The following is a 24335-nucleotide window of genomic DNA, read 5'->3' as shown; positions in this document are numbered from 1 at the left end:
CCAGCTTCCATCCGGTCTGGCCGATGTAATGTTTGTTGCAGTCATTGCAAGGTATTTTGTAAACTACGTTGGTCTTGCATGTCATGGGTATGGGGTCTTTGGTCCTTGTGAGTGTTTGTCGTAGTGTGGCTGTGGGTTTGTCTGCTGCCAAGGTTCCTAGCGGTCACAGGAGTCTCGTTGTCAATTCTGATATGTTCTTAATATAGGGTAGTGTGGCCAGTGTATTGGGGTGTACTGTGTCCTTTTGGTGTTGTCTATCTAGTGGGCACCTGCGGATGAAATTGTTGGGATATCCATTGTTAGCAAAACAATTTCATCCACAGGTGCCTACTAGATAGACAACACCAAAAGGACAATCTAGTAGGCACCTGTGGATGAAATTGTTTTGCTAACAATGGATATCCCAACAATTTCATCCGCAGGTGCCCACTAGATAGACAACGCCAAGAGGACACAGTACACCCCAATACACTGGCCATACTACCCTGTATTAAGAACATATCAGAACTGACAATGAGACTCCTGCGATCACTAGGAATCATGATAGTACCAAAACCCACAGCCACGCTACGACAAATACTCAAGGACCAAAGACCCCATACTCGTGACATGCAGGACCAATGAAGTTTACAAAATACCATGCAACGACTGCAACAAACATTACGTCGGCCAGACCGGAAGGAAACTGGCCACCAGGATGTACGAACACCAGCTAGCAGAAAAACAACACGACAAACTTTCCCTCATCTCAGTGCACTTGGACAATGAAGGCCATCAATCTAATTGGGTTAACGTGACCACCTTAGCTCAAGTCAACCACAGACATGCACAGGAATTCCTAGAGGCCTGGTTTTCAACCCATAATGCAATCAACAAACATTTGGAATGAGACCCCATGTATAAACTCATGCAGAACAAAACCGGAAATGACACAACCCAACTTAACAGACTGGATCATATAAGTATCAAGAGGAGTAGACCAACTTCGCTTCATCGGAGGCTGCACTGACGATATTATCCAGCATGGTGACAAAACATCTGTACAATAACCAGCCAGCTCGGTGAGCAAGCCAACAACCTCATCCATAACCCAAGCTACAAATCTTTGCAAGAATCTTAAACAACTTGTATGTGTTGTAATGGCAACAATTTAGAAAAAAAACTTGCATTCAGAGAATGCTTTTGATAGACATTTTGTATTCATTAGTAAAAATTTTGTGATGTGCTCACTGATTGGAGGCTGGACTCTCACACCCAAACTGTATTGCCTGACAGTAATAATCAATGGAAGCGATTAGATCTCTGAAATTCAAGAGAACTGGCACAGATGCAAAATTGACTACAAGCAGAAATGGGTTTGCATTATACGTTGATATTTGGCCTCCAAAAAATATCAGCTATGCATTACAGCAATTGCTAAAGGCATGTTTTAAATCATGGACTGTGCATCTCTGTTTATTTTTGTATTTCAAGAATAAATAAATAAGAAAGAATCATTAACTATTTCTACCATGTATCTGTAATCAAATGTCTAAATTAGCTTGCTGTGTGTAATTATATCTCAGTATTATTGACATCTTAGTCACATTATATCTGATGAATAACAAATCTCAACTTTTTTTTAGATGAACTCTCACCTCTTGAGGAACAAAATAGAGAACAAACCTTAGCAAGTTTGGAAAGATTTATCCGTAAAGAATTTGATGGTAATTTCTATAACTTGCTATAAGCATCACACTTCATCTTATTTATTAATGCACTACCTTTGGCACCCAGTCTCAGCCACAGTCTTAGGAGTATGTATAATCAGCTAGTCTTATCATAAAACTTATTGCAAGGGCATCCGTAACTATATCATCGTGAATTTTTACACATGGAGGTGGAGGTGCTAAAGCTTTGAAGTAAGCAGTGGTATACCATGATATAGAACTGCTGGATGGACCAAATAATTATCTTCATCTTTAATATCTGACATTCTGTATCAAGTATAAAATTATAATCAACAGATTTAGGACAAGTGGCAGGAGAAACAATTTTAAGTAAGATTTATTCTGTTATGGAATGCATAAGGATTGAGAGAGATGATGCGAACATTTAATATTAGCTTAAATAGCTGGTTGAAGTAGAACAAAATAAAAGGATGGGAATATGATAGTCTAATGTGACTAGACAGTTGTTATGGAAGATAACTATTTAACTCAAAAAACTGTGGAAAATAACTAGGGTGGCACAGTGGTTTGGTTGTTAGCACTGCTGCCTCATAGCGCCAGCCAGGGAGCTAGGTTCAATTCTAGCCTTGGGTGACTGTGTGGAGTTTGCACTTGTTCTCCTTGTGTCTATGTGGGTTTCCTCCGGGTGCTCCAGTTTCCTCCCACGGTCCAAAGATGTGCGGGTCAGGTGGATTGGCCAGGCTAAATTGCCCATAATGTGCAGTGATGTGTTAGTTAAATGGATTAGCAAAGGGAAATGCAGGGTTACAGGGATTGGATGGGGTCTGGGAGGGATGCTGTTTGAAGACTCAGTGTGGACGTGTTGGGCCGAATGGCCTGTTTCCACACTATAGGAATTATATGATGAGAATGGAGCTAAAGCCTGGTAAGTCCCAATACCTAATGGGTTGCCTCCTAGTATTATAAGAGACGTAGCTACAGAGATTGATAGTGGATGCACTGGTAGTAATCTTCCAACAATCCTTAGATTCTGAAAAAGTCCCAGAAGTTTGGAAAATGTCAATTAAACACCCTTATTGAAAAAGGAAGTGAGACAAAAACAGGTAACTATAGCCCAGTTAGCTTATCATCTGTCATTGGGAAAATGTAAAGAGTCAATTATAATGGGTATAGCAGCAGAGTATTTAGAAATACAGAATAAAATCGAGCAGATTCACTGTGATTTCATGTAGGGGAAATCACATCTGACAAATTTATTTGAATTCTTCGAGGAGGCAGCAAGCAGGATAGATAAAGGGAAACCAATAGATGTAATACATTTGGATTTCCAAAAAAACGTGTGATAGGATACTGCACGTACGATTACGTAATAAGATAAGAGCCCGTAGTATTCGGAATAGTTTATTAGCATGAACAGAGAATTGGCTAGCTAATAGAAGAAAGAGAATTGGGATAAAGAGGGTATTCTCAGGATAAGTCTACAGCCAGATTAAGTGAGTAGCAAAAATTTGGTAGTTGGAATACAATGTAGGAAAAAGTGAGGTTCAGTCTTTGGTGGGAAAATTTCAATGTGGAAAGATTGCAGAATGCTGCAGCATAGAGTTATTTGGGAGTTCTTGTGTATGAATCACAAAAAGCCAGTGTCCAAGTTCAGCAGGTAAAAGGTGAGGCAAATGAAATGTCATCCTTTATTTCCAGGGGAATGGGGTATAAAATAGGGAGATCTTGCTATAGCTATGCAAGATACTGGTCAGGCCACACCTGAAATAATGTGAACTGTGAACTGAAAGATTTACTGTTAATGAAGGCAGTCCAGAGAAGGTTCACCAGGTCGATTCTGAATATGCAGGGTTCTTCTTATCTCAAAGTAAGAGGTCAGCTATTTAAGAAAGTGGTGGAAAGGAGCTTCTTCTCTCTGAGGGTAGTAAATTTGTGGCATTGTTTACCACACGGGTGAAAAGGCTGTGTTGTTATGTATAATCAAGGCTGAGATAGACAGGTTTTTAATCATTAAGTGAATCAAGGATTATGGAGATATGGTAGGCAGTTGAGGATTATCAGATCAGCCATGATCTCATTGGCCTACTTCTGCTCCTACATCTTATGGTAGGTGAACACCAACAAATTGGTTGAACTGAATGATTTCTTTTTATGTTCTTACTTCCATTCCGTCTGCACCCTTCCACAGTGTTATAGTGACCATTGGCTATATCTTCATTTTTCCTACCAGTATTCACCCTCCACTCCACATGTTTCTGATCTCTTCATTTGTATTTTACTCATTGTATTGTAACTACCTCACACACTGCCTTCTTCCATATTCTTTGTTTCTCTTCCCCTTCCTTTCCCCAAACCCTGCATCTGCCCCATTGTGTTCCTCTACTTGGATTCTCTTTTGGCTCTCATGTCTCCCGTCTGTCCCTTTATTCTCCCCCATTTCATTTCTCCCACTCCTTTTTCCTGCTGTCTTAGACCCCCTCTCATTTTAAGGTGTATTAAAATTTGTATGCCTGGTTTTTACTATGGGAAATTCAAAGGAAGGAGTTTAGAGAAGATTTAAGGAAGAATCTTCTCGGTTTTGGGTATCTGCAGCTCACTGCCTGAAAGGATGATGGAGGCGGGAACCATCACAACATTGAAGAAGTCACAAAATGATTTCTTGATGTGCCATAGCATACAAGGCTACGAGTCAAGTGATGGAAAATGGGACCAGTTAGATAGATGGATACTTGATCATCCTGGACACAATGGGACAAAGGGCCTCTTTCTGTACTGTAAAACTCTATAACTATGACTATGGATATGTTGGTAGTAATTTTCCAAAATTTACTAGATGTTGGAACATAACAATTATAACTCCTTAACTCAAGATAGGGAGGTAGAAAACAGGAAACTGTAGGCCTGTTAGTTTGACATTTTTCATGGGGAAAGCATCAGCATTGATAATTAAGAAAGGTAGAGCTGTGTATTTGGAAAAGCTTAAGGTAATCAGGAGAGTCAGCATGGTTTTGAGGAAGGGAAATTATGTTTAACCAATTTATTGGAGTTCTCTGAACATGCTGTGGATAAAGGAGAGCCACTGTCGACATTATGTATTTGGATTTCCGGAAGGCATGTGACAATATCCCCCAACTGAAAACCAAAACCATCCCCAAGCCTGCAACAAACTGTTCAAACAGAACAAACATAAAATCCAACTACAATAACATCATGACATCCAAGATGGCAGTGACGGGGTCGGCAGTGTTTGGCTCATGTGGGTTCTGCTGCATCCACCCAGCTTCATGATTGTCTTTGCAGCTCGGGAGCATCGTTTTCCATTTGGTTGCCCTGGAGCCACATCGTGATGTCCGCCTGCGGGAGGCCAAGGCCTCTTATATCTCCATCCCTGCTCCACCTCAGGTGGTGACTTCAGAAGATGTGCCAGGAGCCCAGGACATCAGTCACCTCAGAGCCAGGGCATGTAAGTCGATGTCCAGCACTGGAGGAGGTGCGGGACCAGCGCAGTGTGACCATCTCCAGCTCAGAGGCGGCTGACGCAGAAACGACGGTGGCAGAAAAGGAACTCTTGCCAGGTTTCTCTTGCTTCCCTTGTCAAGATCTAGTAATAATATTTCCCAGGGATATAATTTGCTGGAAGTGATGCCATGGTTATCTGAAGCAATGGTTAGACCTTATTTTAGAGTACTGCAGTCATTTCTGGGCACCACGCATCCAGAAGAATATTTTGGTGTTTGAGAAAGTGCAGAACATGTTCACCGAATAGATACTGTGACTAAAAGATTAAATTTGCAGTTCACAAGAATTAGGCTTGTATTACCTTGTGGCAGAATCCACTGGGCCAGAAGTCCTTGTTTGAATTCACACTTGCTCCAAAGGTGTGTCATAACATGTCTGAATAGGTTTATTAAAGTATAGAGAATGAACTAATTCAGAGGTTTAGAAAGATTAAAAATATCAACAAGTTAAGATCAACGAGATCATCTTTGTGTTGAACCTCAGGAGATGGGAGAAAGATTATATGAAAATTTTGTGTCAGTTTTTATGTGGAGAAAGAAATGGAAGCTCGAGAACACAGGGAAATAAATATCGGTGTTTTGAAAACAGTTCATATTACAGAAGAGAAGCGCTCGAGGTCTTAGAAAACATGAAGGTAGCTAAATTTCCAGGACCTGTTCAAGTATATCCAAGGACATTGTGGAAAGTTAGGGAGGAAATTGCAGGGCCCCAAGCAGAAATATTTGTATCATGTATAAACACGGGTGAAGTACCGGAGGACTGGAGGGAGGCGAATGTTATGTCTTTAATTAAGAAAGGCTGTAATGAGGAGCCTGGGAACTATAGACCTGTGAGTTTGACATCAGTGGTGGGTAAATTGTTGGAGGTCATTCTGAAAGATAGGACTTGCATGCATTTGTAGAGGCAAGGATTGATTAGGGATAGTTAGCATGGTTTTGTGCGGGGAAAATCATGTCTTAGAAGCTTGAATTTTTCAGTGAAGTAACCAAGAAGATTGATATGGGCAAAGCAGTAGACATTGTTTACTTGGACTTTAGTAAAGCCTTTGACAAGGTTCCACATGGTAGACTAATTAGTAAAGTTAGATCACATGGAATTCAGGGTGAGCTTGCCAATTGGATACAAAACAGGCTTTTTGGTAGGCAACAGAGGGTGGTGGTAGAGGCTTGATTTTTGGACTGGAAGCCTGTGACCAGTGGTGTTCCGTAGGGATTGGTACTGGGTCTACTTTTCTTTGTCATTTATATGAATGATTTGAATGAGAATATAAGAGGAATGGTTAGTAAGTTTGCAAATGACACCAAAGTTGGTGACATAATGGATGGTGAAGAAGGTTATTTAAGATTACAAAAAGATCTTGGTCAGTGGGCTGAGGAGTGGCAGTTCGAGTTTAATTTAGATAAATGTGAGGTATTTCAGTTTGCTGATACAAACAAGGACAGGACGTATGCAGTTAATAGTAGGGCCCTGGGTTGTGTTGTAGAACAGAAATACTAGGGGTTCAGGTACACAATTCTTTGAAATTTGCGTCCCAGGTAGAGAGGGTGGTTAAGGAGGTGTTTAGCACACTTACCTTAATTGCTCAGACCTTTTGAGTATTCGAGTTAGGATGTCATGGTGAAGTTGGAGAGGACATTGGTGGGGCCTCTTCTGGTTTACTGTGTGTAGTTCTCGTTATCCTGTTGTAGGAAGGATATTATTAAACTGGAGAGGGTTCAGAAAAAATTTACCAGGATGTTGTCGGGAATGGAGAGTTTGAGATATAAAATAGACAGGAAAGCCTGGGACTTTTGTCATTGGAACTTTGGAGGTTGCAGGGTTATTCAGGTTTATAAAATCATGAGGGGCATAGATAAGGTGAACGACAAGAGTTTTTTTCTTAGGGTGGGGGAGTTCAAAACTAGGAGGCATATTTTTAAGGTGAGAGGAGAAAGATTTAAAAAAGACACAAGGGGCAACTTCTTTACACAGAATGGTTCATGTGTGGAATGAACTGCCATAGAAAGTGGTGGATACAGTTACAACATTTAAAAGACATTTGGATAAGTTCACAAATAGAAAAGGTTTGGACGGATATGGGCAAAGCGCAGGCAGGTCGGACTAGTTTAGCCTGGGAACATGGTTAGTGTGAACTGGTTGGACTGAAGGGTCTGTTTCCATTTGTGTGACTCTGTGACTCTAAGTGGAGAGAGACTATTTCTGCTGTTGGGGAGGTTCAGAACAGGGATGCACAGACTTAAAGTTAGAACTAGAATGGTCAATGGGATGTCAGAAGAAGTTTTTTTCACACAAAAGGCAATGAGAACTTGCAACTCTTCCCCAGTCTCTCTCCTTCCCCCTTCTCTCCCAACCCCCAAAAAAGAGCTATTGAAGCTAAGTTAATTGCAAATTGTAAAATAGGTTGTTGGGTTTTTCTCTCTTTTCTTTTCTATCTCTGTTCCCTCTCCTGTGTCTCCTTATGTCTTGCTTGTTCTTCCCTTTCTCCCCTTCCTCTTTATCTCCAGCCAAATTACTTCTTCAACCCCTCTGCGTACTTCCTTTACATAACTGTTCGATAACGCAAATATCTGGTATCCCTGATATTCATACATAATCTTTTTTGAGTACAGACAAGGCCAGACTATGTTTGTTTGGATCATCTAAAAATGGTTTTGGGTTTCGTGATAGCGATCTGGATATATGCATGACTTTGGAAGGCCATGAGACTGCAGAGGTGAGTTTTCGTTTCAGAGTGAACAATCAATTGAAATTTGAAATGGAGGGAAGTGACCATTTGGACTGGCTTTTCCTGAAAGGGAATGGGGCTTTCAGGGAAAACAAAGAGTGGGAGTCCCCATGATACCAGGATATGAAACAATTTATGAATTAAGTCAGATCTCCTAATTTCCCTCTTGACCTTGGAAATGAGCTTTAATTTAAAATCAATATCTAAAGTTATAAAAAAGGGTGATCACTTTTGAGTGTAAGAATAAACAAGCTTTCCAGGTACCATCACAGAAATTAAATATCTAGTAGAAATAACTAGTGTTTGGAGTGAACAATAACTCTGAACAGAATTGCTAATCCTTGTGAGGTTTATCTTCCTTACCCCGCAAATTGTAATCATTAGTTTATCCTTGCTCACTTTATAAGATAACAGTCTAGCCCTAGCACAGAATTATTGCTCCTATAAAGCAGAATTTTCCAATGAAACTGCTGTTAGATTAAAACTAATAGAAATTCATAATCCCACTTAATTGGTGAAGAGTTTAATGAATACCATTTAAATAGGGAAATATACTCTATTGAATTGCCCCTTACACCTCCAGTGTTATTGAGTGTTATCTTCCACTTGTTCCTTTAACCTAATGGTTAAAAGCAATTAGGGAATGCTCGTTTTGTACAGAACTTTTTTATAGCAATGCTGCTGAATACTCAGCAGTTCTGAAGTAAATTATACAAAGAATAAATGAGAGACTAAACACAGGCCTATTTCTCTTTATTTTGTTTAGGATTTTATTACAGTTCCCCTTTTAGTTTTTTTTTCAACTGACCAATAAAATTGATTTTAGAGCGCTTAAAATACTGTAACAAATTGACTCAGTTGCCCATGTACTTATTAAATGGATCATAAACATTTGAATTCAAGATCTATCCAGTGAATGTTAATTCTTATTTGATACTAAAAGTACTGAAGTATAATTTTAACAGGACGTTGCAATGTTGGAAACGCTGCTGTGAATCTTCCAAGGAATGGATTTAGAAATGCAGAACTCAGTCGTAGCACAATAAATTAGGAGCGGCATGGTAATCTGAAGTGGAATGTTGTTTCTGGTGCAGGAACAAGTGAACTTTGTTTGCATGGGAGCTTTAACTCTGCAGCTGATTTAGTTATGAGTATGCCCCTGCGTAAGATTTACATCTTTCTGTGAAAAGCTTTAAATAAATCTGTATAACATCCAGAATAATTAAAGGGCAAGCAGTCTAAATATGCATGTTTCTGCCACCTGTTCCCGTTGTCATTGGCGCAGTGTGGGCAGGCTAAAACCGGCAATTGAAAGTTTCAACATGCTGTGTGAAGGGGTGGAATCAGATTCAGTTAGTTAAAGGTTAAATTTTCCATCATATTGTAAAAACAAATTGGAACCACAGATGTACAAAGGCAGGCTAGAAATATAGGAGCTGTACTTTCAGCAAAATAGAGCTGGCCTTGAATGAAATACCAACAACATTTGTAAACACTGTAGGAAAACAGCAGATAATATAAGGCACCTGGACAGAGATGTGGAAATTGTAATATGTATGTTGTAATGCCTTGTTTAAAGATTAGAGGTTTCTGTAACCCACCAGAGTTTAATTTTATGACATGATGATAAGACTGGCACTTCCTACATATGCATGAAATAAGCCAACTGGGCCCTCATCAGTTTGTCAAATTGTCCAATAAATCTGTCTAAGTACCACACATATGCTTACGTGGGTCTTCTCAGGGTCCCAAGGCATATCAGGAATGTTGAGTCAGAAGTCTCTCCCCATTGCAGAGTATTTGGGTCAGCGTTCTCTTTGCTTATCATATCTCTGTCTATCTGCAGACAGTAACAATTTTGAAAGTTTTTTTTCAGGGGAGTGATGTAAGTAATACAATGTCTTGAACTCTACTTTCCAAGCAGTTCTCCCAGACCCAGTTGTAAACCATTTATTAAACTTAGCCCACCCTGTTGAAAGATTTTGCAATTTCAATAAATTGTTATCAAACAACTCAATAGAGATATGAAATTGATTTATTCTGCTCATTATTAGAGCATGATAAAGCTATTGAGCATTTAAATATGTACAAGTGATCCTGTGGCACAGAGGTAGTTTCCCAATCCCTGGACCAGAAGGTCTAGATTCAAGTCCAGCCATCCCTGCACCTGGCTGAATGGATTTATTAAAAATATCTACACTAGTGATCAACATTTAATGCACCTGTTAACCATTACTAAAGTTCTGTATTTCAGTGTAAGACAACATAAGGTAATACTGTATTTGCTTCACTCTTTAGTTCTATGAATAAAATATATCAGAGATAATCATGATTAGGAAATTGGTGGTATTGAAATTATAACCACCCTTACGGAAATGGGTAACTTTTAACCAGATTATGATGCGATCTAACAAAAACCTATTTGAGAAATCAATACTTGTGAAATGAATTCCCATAATATTTATTGTTCCATTAATGATTATGTTACAAGAGATTTTCCACACAGTAAAACGAATGCGTAATTGAAGTATCATTGTGAAAGTAGTTAATTTTATCTCATCCTTAAGTCTTAATACACTGCATCACTAAACCATTACATCACCAGATAATGAAACACTCAAACTTGATAATACTGATGTGGCCGAATAGGAAGTAATCATCTTTTTGGATGGGCCTGTTAGTATTGCTTCGGAACACAATGCGTTTATTGTAGCTGTCAATGTCAGTGAAGTTTTTTGATTTTGCCTAAAATTCAACTGCCTTATTGTATATGTATTTAATTTCTTAAAGAAACTCAATTGTAAGGAAATAATTGAAGGTCTGGCAAAAGTTCTCAAGAAGCATCCAGGTAGGTGATTTTTTTCAAGAAAATAAACTAAAAGTTTTGAATAAAAATCTACACAATCCTTATTAGTGAAGTTTCGTTTTTCTACAGCTTGCATTCTGTTTGTATGAATGATTACACTAAAGTTCACTGCTTTTAAGTTTGTATTTTGTATATGGCAAACAATATGGATCTTTATTTTAACTTAGAAGATTTGGTTTGTATAGATCAGTCATTTACATTTCAGAAATCCTAGTAACAGTTTGTGTTTGGCAATGAATATCTCTTGTTTTTATAGGTTTGAGAAACATCTTGCCCATAACAACAGCTAAAGTGCCTATTGTAAAATTTGAACACAGGCAGAGTGGACTGGAAGGAGATATCAGCTTGTACAACACTTTGGTAAGGAAATCTGCATGTTTTTCTTGCAGATATACCTGGCTCGATGTTAATAATAGAAGTATTATTGTTAATTATTGTTCAATATATAATTAATTTAAATGATATTAAATGTAGAATTTGTTTATCCATTGTAAGGCTAGTATTCAATTTATTGCAAGACAACCACTAATAAGTTTACTTTTCTCAGGCTCAGCATAACACAAGGATGTTGGCAACATATGCTGCTATTGATCCCAGAGTTAAATATTTGGGGTACACTATGAAGGTGTTTGCTAAGGTAAATTCATGACATTGTTTCTAAGTATTTCTCATGTATTGTATCCATTGCATTTGGTCATGTATTGCTATACTTTTTCAGGTTGTTCAGAATATAAAATAGAAGAGTGATTAGCAGATTAAGCAGTGTATAAATTGTGCATTGAACCAGGGCTTGCACCAATATTACCCTACAATAAGACTTCCTCATTTTGACCATCTCATTGCAGGGAGACAACAAATGGAAGTCTGGCCCCACAAAACATTACAAAATGATGTAGCTCATGCCACTTGCACACAGTTGAGAACTGGCAAAATCTAAGGATCCTGATTTGACATTCAGCCATAAGGAATGGGAAAAATCACGTTGAAATGAGGGAAAATACAAGTTCCCATTTCACGTACTTAATTTCAAGAATCACATTTTAATGTCACAACAAAAATAAATTTTTTTTTTAATAACATGCATCGAACACCATCTAATTCTGTACAAAATCATTGTAAAAGTATGGTGTAACTTATCACTATGCTATTTTTCATGATTCAGTATTGTAATGCGATTCACGAAAAGAAAATTCATTGATTTAAATTCAAATTTTCCATCATATTGTAAAAGCAAATGGGAATCACAGATTAAGTATCGGTAAAATCGCATATATAGGGCGGACTTTTGGAGCAGCTGCACACATGCACAGACTAGAAGGAACATGTGTGGTACTGCTTTGTTCTACCAATATCAGTTATTTCTTTCCTCTACAGCAGTACAATTATTTGTTAGAAAGGATTGGTTGGAAAGGAGTTTGAGGGGCAGCCTCCAGATTGCTTGCTAGTTTCGTTCGAGGCAGAGATCACAAATCACATACTTTTACCGTCGACAAATGCTTAATCCCTGTTTGTGGTGCAATAGGCAGAATTTTGCCGTAATAGGGAAAGTATTTACTAACTGATGCAAATGACAATTATGCTTACATGTGCAACTCAGTGGAACAAGCATCATTGGCAACAGAATTAGTAACCAAGGAAAGACATCCAAGGGCCGGTCAGTTCTGGGCAATGTCCCTGTAAACTTGGATTTGAGGCAGAACTACCGCATATCCACATTGTCTCTAGTTCTTATCCAGTGGGATACTGTGAAACAGAAATATCGAAACTAAATGGAACTTCAATGAATCGTGAAGAGTATCTAAGCGGTTTTTTGCTTCAGGACTATTTCTAACTGAAAACATACACTTTTATAGCGTTGTGATATTGGTGATGCCTCAAGAGGAAGCCTGTCTTCATATGCCTACGTCCTCATGGTGCTATACTTTCTACAACAAAGAAAGCCACCAGTTATCCCTGTTCTTCAAGAAGTAAGTATAAATGCCCGAATGAAAGTACTTTTGTTAGTATCTTGTGTGTGCGAAGTGCTGTACTGTAATTGAAGACAAAATACATATCTGTTGAATGAATATACTTGTTGAATTATGGTAGTTAAGGGAAGGGAAAACATACAGATTACATTTCTTTCCAAAGTGCTACAATCAATCCAGCTCTCAATTTTAGCAACAGCATGGAGGCAATGCTAATATTCCCATCTCTGGTAGACCATAATTATATGGGGCAGTTCCAATCTATCACTTAATTTTCTGGGATCTCCAGCAGCTTTTGAAGTAGTCACAAGTTCCATTTGTATTATTCCTGATAGAGTCAGTTTGGTAGGCAGCTTGCAATTCAGATTACCCTAATGGAGAGGGGGGCTGTATGAGGTCTCCATTTTTTTTTTTACGTAAGAAGTCACAGTCTTGGAACTATATAATTATCTTGTGTTTCCCTGTGTTCAATTATCAAGAGCAGTACTGCTTGTAACATTCACTATTTTTTTTCTGTTGAACAGTTTTATCATAATTCAGAATATCATTTGTAAAAGATGTTGTTCAAAAGGATATTGTCTTTATAGCATTGTTTTTCTAGAATGTTACTGCCCAATATAGTGTTCTGTTCAACTCTTTAACCTCATGGTTAACATAACTGAAAACCTTGAAGCTGCATGGGTACTTACCAGTTTGATTCTTAGAAGTATTTTGAAAGAAAGGTTATGGACAAGTCTCAGTACAGATTAAAATCTCCTGTTGCCATTATGGAATGAGAAGAATGTCTTTATTTTAACTAATGTTAATACAGTACTTAAATTATTCTGCCTATTCTCCAATGTTATTTGCATTTGCAACAGAGTGTATATTTTAGTTGTAGTCTGAGATTTGGTTATTTGAAGAGTTGGAAGCTGTCCTTCTTGCATTATGATCAGAATGGTTGATCTCTTTTGCTTCTATTTGTGATAACACCATATTTTAGAATGCAACGTTGGGAAAGCAATACTACTATTGATAGCAATGAAGAACAGTAAAACAGTAGCGAAATGATGATATTATTATGTTTTGGGTGTATCGGTACTGGTATTCTGGGAAAAGGAATTAATGTAATAAATAACACAGTGGAGGAGATATTATCAATTTCAAAATCCAGAGCACTAGGGTGATGTTGCTGTTGCAAATGTGATTTTCTTCTAAACTGAGTATAAAAACCAAATCAATTTCTTTATAGATTTTTGATGGAAAAGAAGCACCTCAGAGAATGGTAGATGGATGGAATGCTTTTTTCTTTGATGATGTTGAAGAACTGGTAATATATCATTTTTGATTAATGACTTACATGTTTTATCTTGGGGAATAAGGTAGTATAATTGAATGACTAGGATTTAAGCTGTAGGAAATCATCTTGAGATTGTTTAGAACTGTCGAGTTTACAAACATGTAAGACGGACACTTTTCTCATTGTATCTGTGCCAGAATTTTGGAAAGAAAACCTTTTTAAGTTAGACTATTAGTCATACCACTTTAGTGCTCTTCTTTCTAAATATTTGTTCACATTAGTTCTGCATCCAGCACTTTTTAATATGGTGTCCCATTTTCCTGCATATAAAAGCTGTCAACTCCCTTTGTTCAATTAGTTACAAAATTAATGCCAACAAACTGCAGGTATCTCATTCAACCATTGATAAATGTCCTTAGTCAATACATGCAGTTATGTATTCAAAGAACTGCATTGAATTTGAAGGACATGATTTACCTTTTAAAAAGCTGTGAATATAGGCTGTTTTTAAATAGCCAATTTTTTCTGAGTATTAATTTTATCCTGTTTTAATATCTCAAGCGGTTTACCCACTATAACTGCTGGGCTGACCACTCTGTTACCTTGCTTATTCCTATCTCCCTTCTTGAACACAGGTATTACAAACTCTCCAGCCCTCTGCCACTGCTTCCACGTGGAAGGATGTTTGCAAGATTGTGGTCAGAGCCTCAGTTTCCTCAATGACTATGCAGTATTCTAGGATGCATGCCAAGAGAACCCAGAGCTTTTCCAACTTTAAGTTCCAGTCATGTTTTTCAATGCTAATTAACCTCTTCCTGGAACTAGATTTACAACTGCTTCCTTCCTTGTTAAAAGTGTACTGGTCGTGGTTAATGCAATACTTCCACAATTTGGGGAAATTGTGCTAAATTACTGCAATACCTTGTTTAATAATATTGTAGACTTTTTTCATATACGTACTGAATATATTTTTTAAAATATTCGTTCTCATGCTTTAGAAGAAAAAGTTGCCTGAACTTGGGACAAACAAAGAATCAGTGGGTGAACTTTGGCTAGGCCTATTGCGATTTTACACAGAAGAATTTGATTTCAAGGAGTATGTTATCTGCATCAGACAGAAGAAGCTCTTAACGACATTTGAAAAGCAGTGGACTTCAAAATGTATCGCAATCGAAGGTATTTAGTTTAATGCATAAATTCCATTATTGATTATCTGCATAAGGTTATATAATGTAACTAATTCCATCAGCAAATTTTCGTGCAATGTTTTGGGGCTAAAATCAATCCTGAGTATGATAAGATGTTGCAGTCTTGTCTTTATAAAGATTAGCTGGATTTATTACATGTTTTGACTATACAATATAAGCAACTTGATTTTTGCTGTGTTCTCTTGAACTCAGCAACAACTGTCACTATTATTATTACTATAATAATAAAACTAGATGCACCAACATCCCCAGTTTCCTTTCATTACCTTACCCAACATCCCTCAATTTATGACAGTTGTTCTGTCCCCTAATCCTTTCTCCTGAAGGGCTCTGGCATTCGTTTTAGCTGTAATGATCACCGAGGGCTAAGGAAATGGCATACTTTGTGTCAATCTTCATTTAGGAAAAGACGAAAAACCTTCCAGAAATAAGGGAAAATCTAGTGACTAGTATAAGTAAGGAACTTTAATACATTAGTACTAGTGTTTTAAAAAAGCACTGGAGAAATTAATGGACTTAATGTAGTTAAATCACCTGGATCTGATAGTCTACATCCCAGATTGTTGAAGGTGTGAGGTAATAGAAATAATTGATGCATTGATGGTCATTGTTCAAAATTCTACAGACTCTGGAATGGTTTCTATTGTTTGGAAGGTGACGTATCAAGAAAGGAGGGAGAGATAAAACAGGGAACTACAGACCTGTTGACCTAATGTCGGTCATGAGGAGAATGCTATTATCTAAAATAAAGGATGTAATAACAGGACAAGCAGAAAATAATGGTAGGATTGGGTGCCGGCATAGGTTTTTGAAAGGGAAATCATCTTTAGTAAAACTGTTAGAGTTTTTTTGGTGGTATATTTAAACTTCCATAAATCTTTTTGATAAGGTCCCGCAGAAGATGTTGGAGCACATGGGATTGTGAGGAATATAATCAAGTGACTGACAACAGGTTAACAGAAGCAAACAGAGTAGGAATAATCAGACACTTTTAAGTTGGCAGGCTGTGACTAATGGAATACTGAAAGGATTTGTGTTTAGGCCCTTGCTTTTTAGAAGCTATAGCAATAATTTTGATCAATCATTGAGAATGCTGGAGAAACTCAGCAGGGTTGGCAGCATTGCTGGGGAAAGAAACAGAATTAATATTTCAAATCCACAATGCGTCATCTTCAGAACTGTCAAGTTCTGGATGTTGAGATTAAGTGTAATATCTCCAAGTTTGCAAATGTCATACAATAAGTGGGAATGGGAGGATGCAAAAGTGGTTCAAGGGGATTTAGAGAGGCTAAGTGAGTGGATTAAAATTTGGCAGATTAAATACAATATGGAGAAATAAAGGTTATCCACTTTTGGTGGGACAAACAAATACAGAGTACTTCTCAAATGGTGAAAGGCTGGCAACTTCTTGGGTATCCTTATTCAGGAGTCATTGAAAGTTAACACGCAGGTACAACAAACTGTTAACAATGGAAAAGACACATTTATTCTAAGAGGATTTGAGTATAGCAGTAAAGTGTCTTACTGTAGTTATGTGGAACTTTGGTGAGACAGTACCTAGAGAATTGTGTACAAATTTGGGCACCTTACGTATGAAAAATGTACCTACCCTACAGGGTGTGAAGTAAAGGTCCACTACTATCCCTAGGATGGAGGAATTTTCCTTTGAGGAAAGATCAGATAGACTGGGTCTTTATTCTCTGGGGTTTAGAAGAATGAGGTAATCTCCTTCAAACGTACACAATGCTTACAGGGTTTCACAAGATTGAGGCAGGACAGATGTATCACCAGTCTTGGGTAATCCCAGAGCCAGCGAAGACAGTCTCACAATAAGGGGTAGGAAATTTAAGACTGAAAGGTGCAGGATTTTTTTCACGTAGAGAGCGGTGAATCTTTTTCAGTCTCTGCCCCAGAGGACAGAACTGGAAGCCAGTGTTTCATACACAGATTCTTTGAGCGGGGTATGTAACTTAGAGGGAACATTATTCAGCACCTTGAAGTCAAGCTAAAAAGCAGATGCTGGGCCTTCACTTGCCAGAGGTAGGACCCATTTAGCAATTAAACAGGTTAATACAGATTAAAACTTCTGAGGCTAAGGCGACAGGCTTCATGAAACAGATGGGAACCGAGTCCAATGCAATTGCTGTGGCCACTGGCTATCCCTCCTACAAACTCCCTGTTTGGGACATGGAACTTCTGGATCTGATCAAAGCAGCACAGCCAACTCCATACTAAGTTGGATGGAGTACATTCTGCCATCAACAAAATGCTGACAACCCCGCAAAATGGATCTTAACTGGGCAGTTGCATATGCAAATTGGCTGCATATCTCCACAGCATAGACATTTCTCAGGTGGAAGGATTGTTTTACCACCAAACATCTCCCTTGCCTTCCATTCTTGCCACATGGTGATTAGTAAAATACAGCCTTCATATTCCTCCATTGACTATTTTGACTCTAGCCTTCTTTACTTCTGTATCCCTCTCAGATAGCTGCGTTCTTTTAATTCCCTCCCGAAACCTCTTCACCTCTCTATCCTTCAAATGCTTCTTAAAACTTGTATGATAAAGTTTATGATCATTGTAATATTTCATTGATAATATTTGTCTGAAGTATTTTGCGACAATTTGTTATGTTAAAGTAGCATGTAAATACAAGCTGTTTTGTGTCTTTCGGGAACTGATAAACCTTTCAGTCTACTACGGGACATGAGTTAGCTATTGCAGTAGTTTTGAGTGCATTTTTTGCTATGGTAGAAGTGAGAAAAGTCTGTTTTAGCTGAATTATCACTTCGTCAATAGACAGACCATTTTCATCAAAACACTTTGAAAAAGACTGTTATCTACCATTATTAGATTTCACATACTATATCCTGCCCAGAAGGATGGAAAGTTGTCTGCACATTTCTACCTCTGCTGTTCATTTGTTAGTCAGCAAGAACATAAAAACTTCCTGAAGTCATACCTCGAAGCATTCCTTTTCCTTCTGCTTGACAACCATTCATTGTTTTAGCTCTCTATCTGACCAACGTTGGAAACTTTTTGGAACAGGGGGACTGTTGGGATTCTGTGATTCTATGATTTATTTACAGGGGCCTCTGTGTTTTAGGGTTTATTCACAGGAGGCTCTGTGTTTCAGGATTTATTTACAGCGGGCTCTGTGTTTTCGCGTTTATTTACAGGGGGCTGTGTGTTTCAGGGTTCATTTACAGTGGGCTGTGTGCCTCCGGTTTTATTTTCAGGAGGCTCTGATTCAGAGTTTATTTACAGGGGTTTTTTTTTCAGAGTCTTTTTACAGGGGGCTCAGTGTTTCAGGGCTTATTTACTGGATGGTTTTAGGGTTTATTTACAGAGAGCTCTGTATTTCAGGGTTTATTTGGGGCGGCATGGTGGCACAGTGGTTAGCACTGCTGCCTCATAGCGCCAGGGACCCGGGTTCAGTTCCACCCTCAGGTGACTGTCTGTGTGGAGTTTGCACATCACCCCGTGTCTGCGTGGATTTCCTGCGGGTGCTCTGGTTTCCTCCCACAGTCCAAAGATGTGCATGCTCGGTGGATTGGTCATGCTAAATTGCCGGTAGTGTTCAGGGATTTGTACATAAGGAGTGTTATAGGGGGATGGGTTAGGGTGGGCACACTGAGGGTCGGTGTGGACTTGTTGGGCCGAAAGGCCTGTTTCCACACTATTGGGATTCTATGATTCTATGATGTAACAAAGTATGTCCTATACTATCTCCTCTTAGTTGATCATTTTGATGAACATTTGTAATAATCCTGCCTAACATTTTGTCATGCATTTCAATTTCCCAAAGTGTAAATTTGCCTATTTTTGGACCTGAATGGTGGTTAATAAGTATCTGTGTATTTTCTTCAGGTTTTTCCTTCACACCATTGTTTGCAGCCAGAATAACCAAGTATATTTTATATTGCTTTGTCAACTGATCATGAATGAAATTTCTTTTTGGTACATCACTACCTAAGAGAAATATGTGAAAGGTGAATCAGATTAAAGTGTCAATATAATTCTTTGAGTATTCTGAGATCTTTAAAATTCACGTTTGGACTTACGGGTAGTATGAATTTCAAATAATTCTGTGTTACAATGAATAAAAGGAAACTAATGCCAACTTAATTAGGGGTCAGTGATGTTAGAACTTGTTTTCCAGATCCTTTTGATTTGAATCACAATCTTGGTGCTGGAGTTTCAAGAAAAAGTAAGTTCTCTTTCTTTTTGGCTGTTCATAATTTTTATTTGCGTAAAAAAGCATGAACTTAGCTGCGATTCCAACATTTACTGTCTTTGCAGTGACCAACTTCATTATGAAAGCTTTTATAAATGGGCGCAGATTATTTGGCACACCTGTATATCCACTTCCTGGAATGGAAACAGTATGTAAAGGCATTTATTTTAATATACCTTTCTTCTTTCTTGTTGATTAAATAATACAATAATTGAAAATCCCAGCAACCTCTCTTTGGGAGAACTCTAGTGATGATACTTCCCAGTGCTATGGTAACAAATTTTGTTATTTGATAAATTAAGCTTAATTTTATTTATTTTCAACCTTAACTCTGTATGATTATTTCACTAGGGAAGTTAGGAAAGAGGTCTAGCTGTTTGATAAGTGAACTTTAAGAAAATTTGTGGGAGAGTTGAAAAATAAGGTCCATTTATGTAAAATATCACTTATAGGTCAAATAAAGAATTCAAGAGAAATATCCTGGGTGTAATATATGGAACTTGCTACACCACAAGGAATAATTGAGGCAAATATCACCATTGCCTTTAGGAAAACCGAAAGTACATGAAAGAGCAAGAAGTAGAAGGATATACAGATAGTATTCAATGAAATAGGATGGGAAGAGCTCATCTAAGGGAAGAGCTCTGATAAGGTTCCCCATGGTAGGCTCATTCAGGAAGTAAGGAGGCATGGGATTCAGGGAAATTTGGCTGTCTGGATACAAAACTGGCTGCCCAATAGAAGACAGAGGGTGGTAGCAGATGGAAGGTATTCAGCCTGGAGCTCGGGGACCAGTGGTGTTCCGCAAGGATCTGTTCTGGGACCTCTGCTCTTTGCGATCTATATAAATGACTCGGATGAGGAAGTGGAAGGGTGGGTTAGTAAGTTTGCTGATGACACGAAGTTTGGTGGAGTTGTGGACAGCATGGAGGGCTGTTGCAAGTTGCAACGGGACATTGACAGGATGCAGAGGTGGTCAAAGAAGCGGCAGATGGAATTCACCCCAGAAAAGTGTGAAGTGATTCATTTTGGAAGGTTGAATTTGAATGCAGAATGCAGGGTTAATGGCAGGATTCTTGACAGTGTGGAGGAACAGAGGGATCTTGGGGTCCACGTCCATAGATGCCTCAAAGTTGCTACCCAGGTTGATAGGGTTGTAAAGAAGGCGTATGGTGTGTTGGCTTTCATTGGCAGGGGAATTGACTGGGGAATAAAACTGGTTAGACCGCATTTGGAATAATGTTTTCAGTTCTGGTCGCTTCATTATAGAAAAGATATGGAAGCTTTAGAGGGGTGCAGAGGATATTTACCAGGATGCTGCCTGGACTGGAGGGCAGGTCTTATGAGGAAAGGTTGAGGAAGCTAGGGCTTTTCTCATTGAAGTGAAGAAGGATGATAGGTGACTTGATAGAGGTGTACAAGATGATGAGAGGCATAAATGGAGTGGATAGTCAGAGACTTTTTCCCAGAGCTGAAGTGACTATTACGAGGGGGCATAATTTTAAGGTGATTGGAGGAAGGTATAGGGGAGATGTCAGAGATAGGTTCTTTACACAGAGAGTGGTGGGCATGTGAAATGCGCTGCCGGCAGTGGTAGTGGAGATACTTTTAAGTGGCTCTTGGATAGGCACATGGAAAATAGTAAAATGTAGGGTAAGCAGGGTAGTTTGATCTTAGTAGGATAATAGGTCAGCACAACATTGTGGGCTGAAGGGCCTGTACTGTGCTGTGCTGTGCTGTTCTATGTAAACCATAAAATTTGGTATAGATTAGCTGGGTTGGATTGCCTGTAAATTCAACATAATTTATTATTAGTAATAATATCAAAAACAGTGTTGTAAGTAATATTTAAATTTCAAACTGTAATGTGTATGTTATCTGCATGGGTTTGACACTGGAAGAAAGTTAAATTGATGATGCCATTATTAACATAGAAAATGGAGGATGAGTAGGAGTAGATCCTCTGAGCAAAAGAAAATTTATCCTCATCTCAGTTCAAAATGGCCTACCTTGTGTCTTGAGACTGTGAGCCCTCATTCTGGACTACAGGGAAACTTATCCCTGCATCCAGTCTGCCCAGCTCTGCCAGAGAATGTTACCTGTTTTGATGAGGTTCCCTCTCATTCTTCTAAATTCCAGTGAATTTAGGCCCTGTCAATTCAAGCTGTCCTCATACAATAAACCTGCCACCCCAAGAATCAGCCTGATGAACTTTTGCTATGCTCCCTCCATGACAAGTGCATCTTTTTTGGGTAAGGAAATCAAAATTACACAGTGTACTCCAGATGTGGTCACACCAAAACTCTGTAGAGCTGCAGTAAGACATCCTTGCTCCTTGATTGAAACTCTTATACAATGAAGGCCAACATAACATTTGCCTTCCTAACTGCCTGCTGCACCTTCATGCTTGCTTTTAGTGACCGATGTACAAGGTCCCTTTGTATATCAATATTTCCCAATTTATCACCATTCAAAGAATTAGAATGAAGAAAAATAATGAATAAGACAAGTGGAAATCAGTAATGAAGTCAAAATCTGAACTGAAGGAATTATAACTTGGTCCCTTAATATGTTTAAAATTTAAATAAAATAAATCTGTTTCAAACTGTTTGATCCCTTTAGATATCAGTTAGTCACTCATTGAACAGATTTGGTATTTCCATACATTAAATTTACAACCATGACCATATGGTCAATAAAATTAAAATTGTGGAAATAACTTTTTTTAAGGATTACTTTTTTGATTCGAAAATCCTAACTGATGGAGAATTGGCACCAAATGATAGATGTTGTCGTATCTGTGGGAAAATTGGACATTACATGAAAGACTGTCCAAAGAGAAGGAGGTAAGAAATGACTTACATTTATATAGTTTATTTTTTGTCCTTAGACAGCCTGAAACCCATTTGCAGCCAATTAATTAATTTGAAAGTGCATGGCAGCAAGTTTATGCAACAGAAAATTAGTTGAATGAAGATGGCTAGCAGAAAGGTTTAAGGAGGACATAAGAGCATGTGCTCTGACCCTGGATTGGAATTTCAACCCATAAGTTTTGATTCAGATGAAATGTCTACCATTAAACCAAAGTGACATTTTGATTTATTGAAGAATTGTCCAAGTGGAGTATTTGATCTGAGAAATGCCCATTACAATGGACCATGGATGAAAACCAGGCTCTGCAGAGTCAGCAGCATGTTTAGAATTTTGTCTTTAAAATGCTATTAAGATTTCTCTCTCTTATTGTCGCACACTCTCACTGTCTTTCTTCTTACTCTCTCTGTCTTCCTCTTTCTCTCCCTTCCCCGTACCACAATTTTGATTTTCACTCATGAAAACACTTCAAATTATTTACTTTTGGTAGTTTACTGCAAACTCTGTAATACTGGATGAAAATGTTCAGGAAGCCTGGAAAATCATACCTTTTGATGCTTTGTTAATATTTTGACATTTTAACACCTGTTATTAAAACCAGCCAAAAACTAGGGCAGGTGGCAACCCTAAATTCCCCCTTGCTTGGTATTACTTTTAAAGAACGATAAATATTGACTGAAAATATTTTGTGTTAAGAATGAAGAAGAAAGAAAATGACAAAGATGAAGAGAAAGATTCAAAGGAGGAAGAAAAAGAACTAAGAGAAAAACGATGCTTTATCTGTGGTGACACCGGTCATATGAGAAGGGACTGTCCAGAATACAGAACAGCCCGACCGAGGAATAACACTGTGCCTGGTAGACAAACTATTTATTTCAAAAAAAAAAGTTATCTGCATTTACTGTAATGTTTGTGTATATACTAAGTTTAGAACTGTTATTATGCCCTGAAAATCTTCAAGAAAAAGTACTTTTAACATATGACTTTTCAGTGATACTGTGTGAAATAACTCCAGAGAGGCCAGTATCCTGTCACCAAGTCCTTGACACTGATCCAGCTCCCTCAGAGCCAGCTCTCAGAGAGTAAACAGAAACTTTGAAAGTCCTGTTTATATCTGTCAGTCAGGCCTCCTTGAATGGACCAGATTAACATCCCCAAACAGAGAACTCATATTCTATGAGGTCCACCTGGCTGACCTCATTGCAATCACTACATCCCTCCCCATTTGATTCTGCGGACATAGGCTGGTTTTTTTTTGTGTAGCTTTCCCAGGTCATTTTAGCATCAGGTCAGGTTCCTCCAATTCTGTCTCTTATAAGGTGGTGTGTAACGCACAGTAGCTCACCTCTTCTGGCCGGAGTGTCTTGGAAGAAATTCATTCTCTTCTTCAGGTGGCAAAGGCGTCCAGGTGGCAACATCACTGTGTCCATCTCAGATTCCGAGATATCTTCAACGCTTGATGGAGAGGGAGAACCTACCAGTTCTGGAGCAGTCGGAAAAGCTGTCGAGGAGCCAGGCACGTTTTGCTCCCGCACTTTTTGCAAGTTTGCAGCTTTCAAATAGTCTATGTGCTTGTTCAGGACCATCACACCTACCCAAACTTTTATATGACAGTGCATCTGACCTTGTGTCGACCATGCCTCTTAACCTTGCAGTGTCATTCCTGTAGTTCCTACACCAAATTTCGTCTCCTGAAGTAAACTGTCTTGTATCCGGCATAGACGTACCTAATGCCTTAACACCCTCTGCCCCTAGGTCCAGTAAGATCAAATTTAACCTGGTAGAGTGTCTTCTCCCAATTAGTGACTCTTCTGCAGCTGTTCTGTAGTCGTATGAGGAATGGCCAATAATCAAATAGGCACTGGGATAGTGTGGTATCTAGTGAAGCTGTAGTCTGTTTCTTTAAGCCTGCCTTTAAACTTTGGACTATTCTTTCTGCCAGACCATTGGATGATGGATGGTATGGAGCTGTCCTTATATGTAGAATATC

The 24335-nt window shown here is 38.5% G+C and overlaps 1 protein-coding gene across 4 annotated transcripts in view; it reads left to right on the top strand.

The window, feature by feature from the left end:
* tut4 (terminal uridylyl transferase 4) overlaps positions 1–24335 on the top strand; it is a 77431-nt gene that overhangs the window by 45439 nt on the left and 7657 nt on the right. For all 4 annotated transcript variants that reach the window (XM_048601679.1, XM_048601680.1, XM_048601681.1 and 1 more), the window contains 12 exons: positions 1626–1706; positions 7799–7902; positions 10705–10762; positions 11037–11140; positions 11328–11417; positions 12634–12747; positions 13979–14056; positions 15025–15202; positions 19400–19447; positions 19540–19622; positions 22205–22320; positions 23042–23202. In XM_048601679.1, the coding sequence (XP_048457636.1) occupies positions 1626–1706; positions 7799–7902; positions 10705–10762; positions 11037–11140; positions 11328–11417; positions 12634–12747; positions 13979–14056; positions 15025–15202; positions 19400–19447; positions 19540–19622; positions 22205–22320; positions 23042–23202 (1215 nt within the window). The remainder of the gene's footprint in view (positions 1–1625; positions 1707–7798; positions 7903–10704; positions 10763–11036; positions 11141–11327; positions 11418–12633; positions 12748–13978; positions 14057–15024; positions 15203–19399; positions 19448–19539; positions 19623–22204; positions 22321–23041; positions 23203–24335) is intronic.

This window comes from Rhincodon typus, chromosome 10, assembly GCF_021869965.1.
Source record: "Rhincodon typus isolate 14 chromosome 10, sRhiTyp1.1, whole genome shotgun sequence".
Classification (NCBI taxonomy): domain Eukaryota; kingdom Metazoa; phylum Chordata; class Chondrichthyes; order Orectolobiformes; family Rhincodontidae; genus Rhincodon; species Rhincodon typus.
Note: the sequence above shows the minus strand (reverse complement) of the source record. Positions and strands in the feature narration are given on the sequence as shown.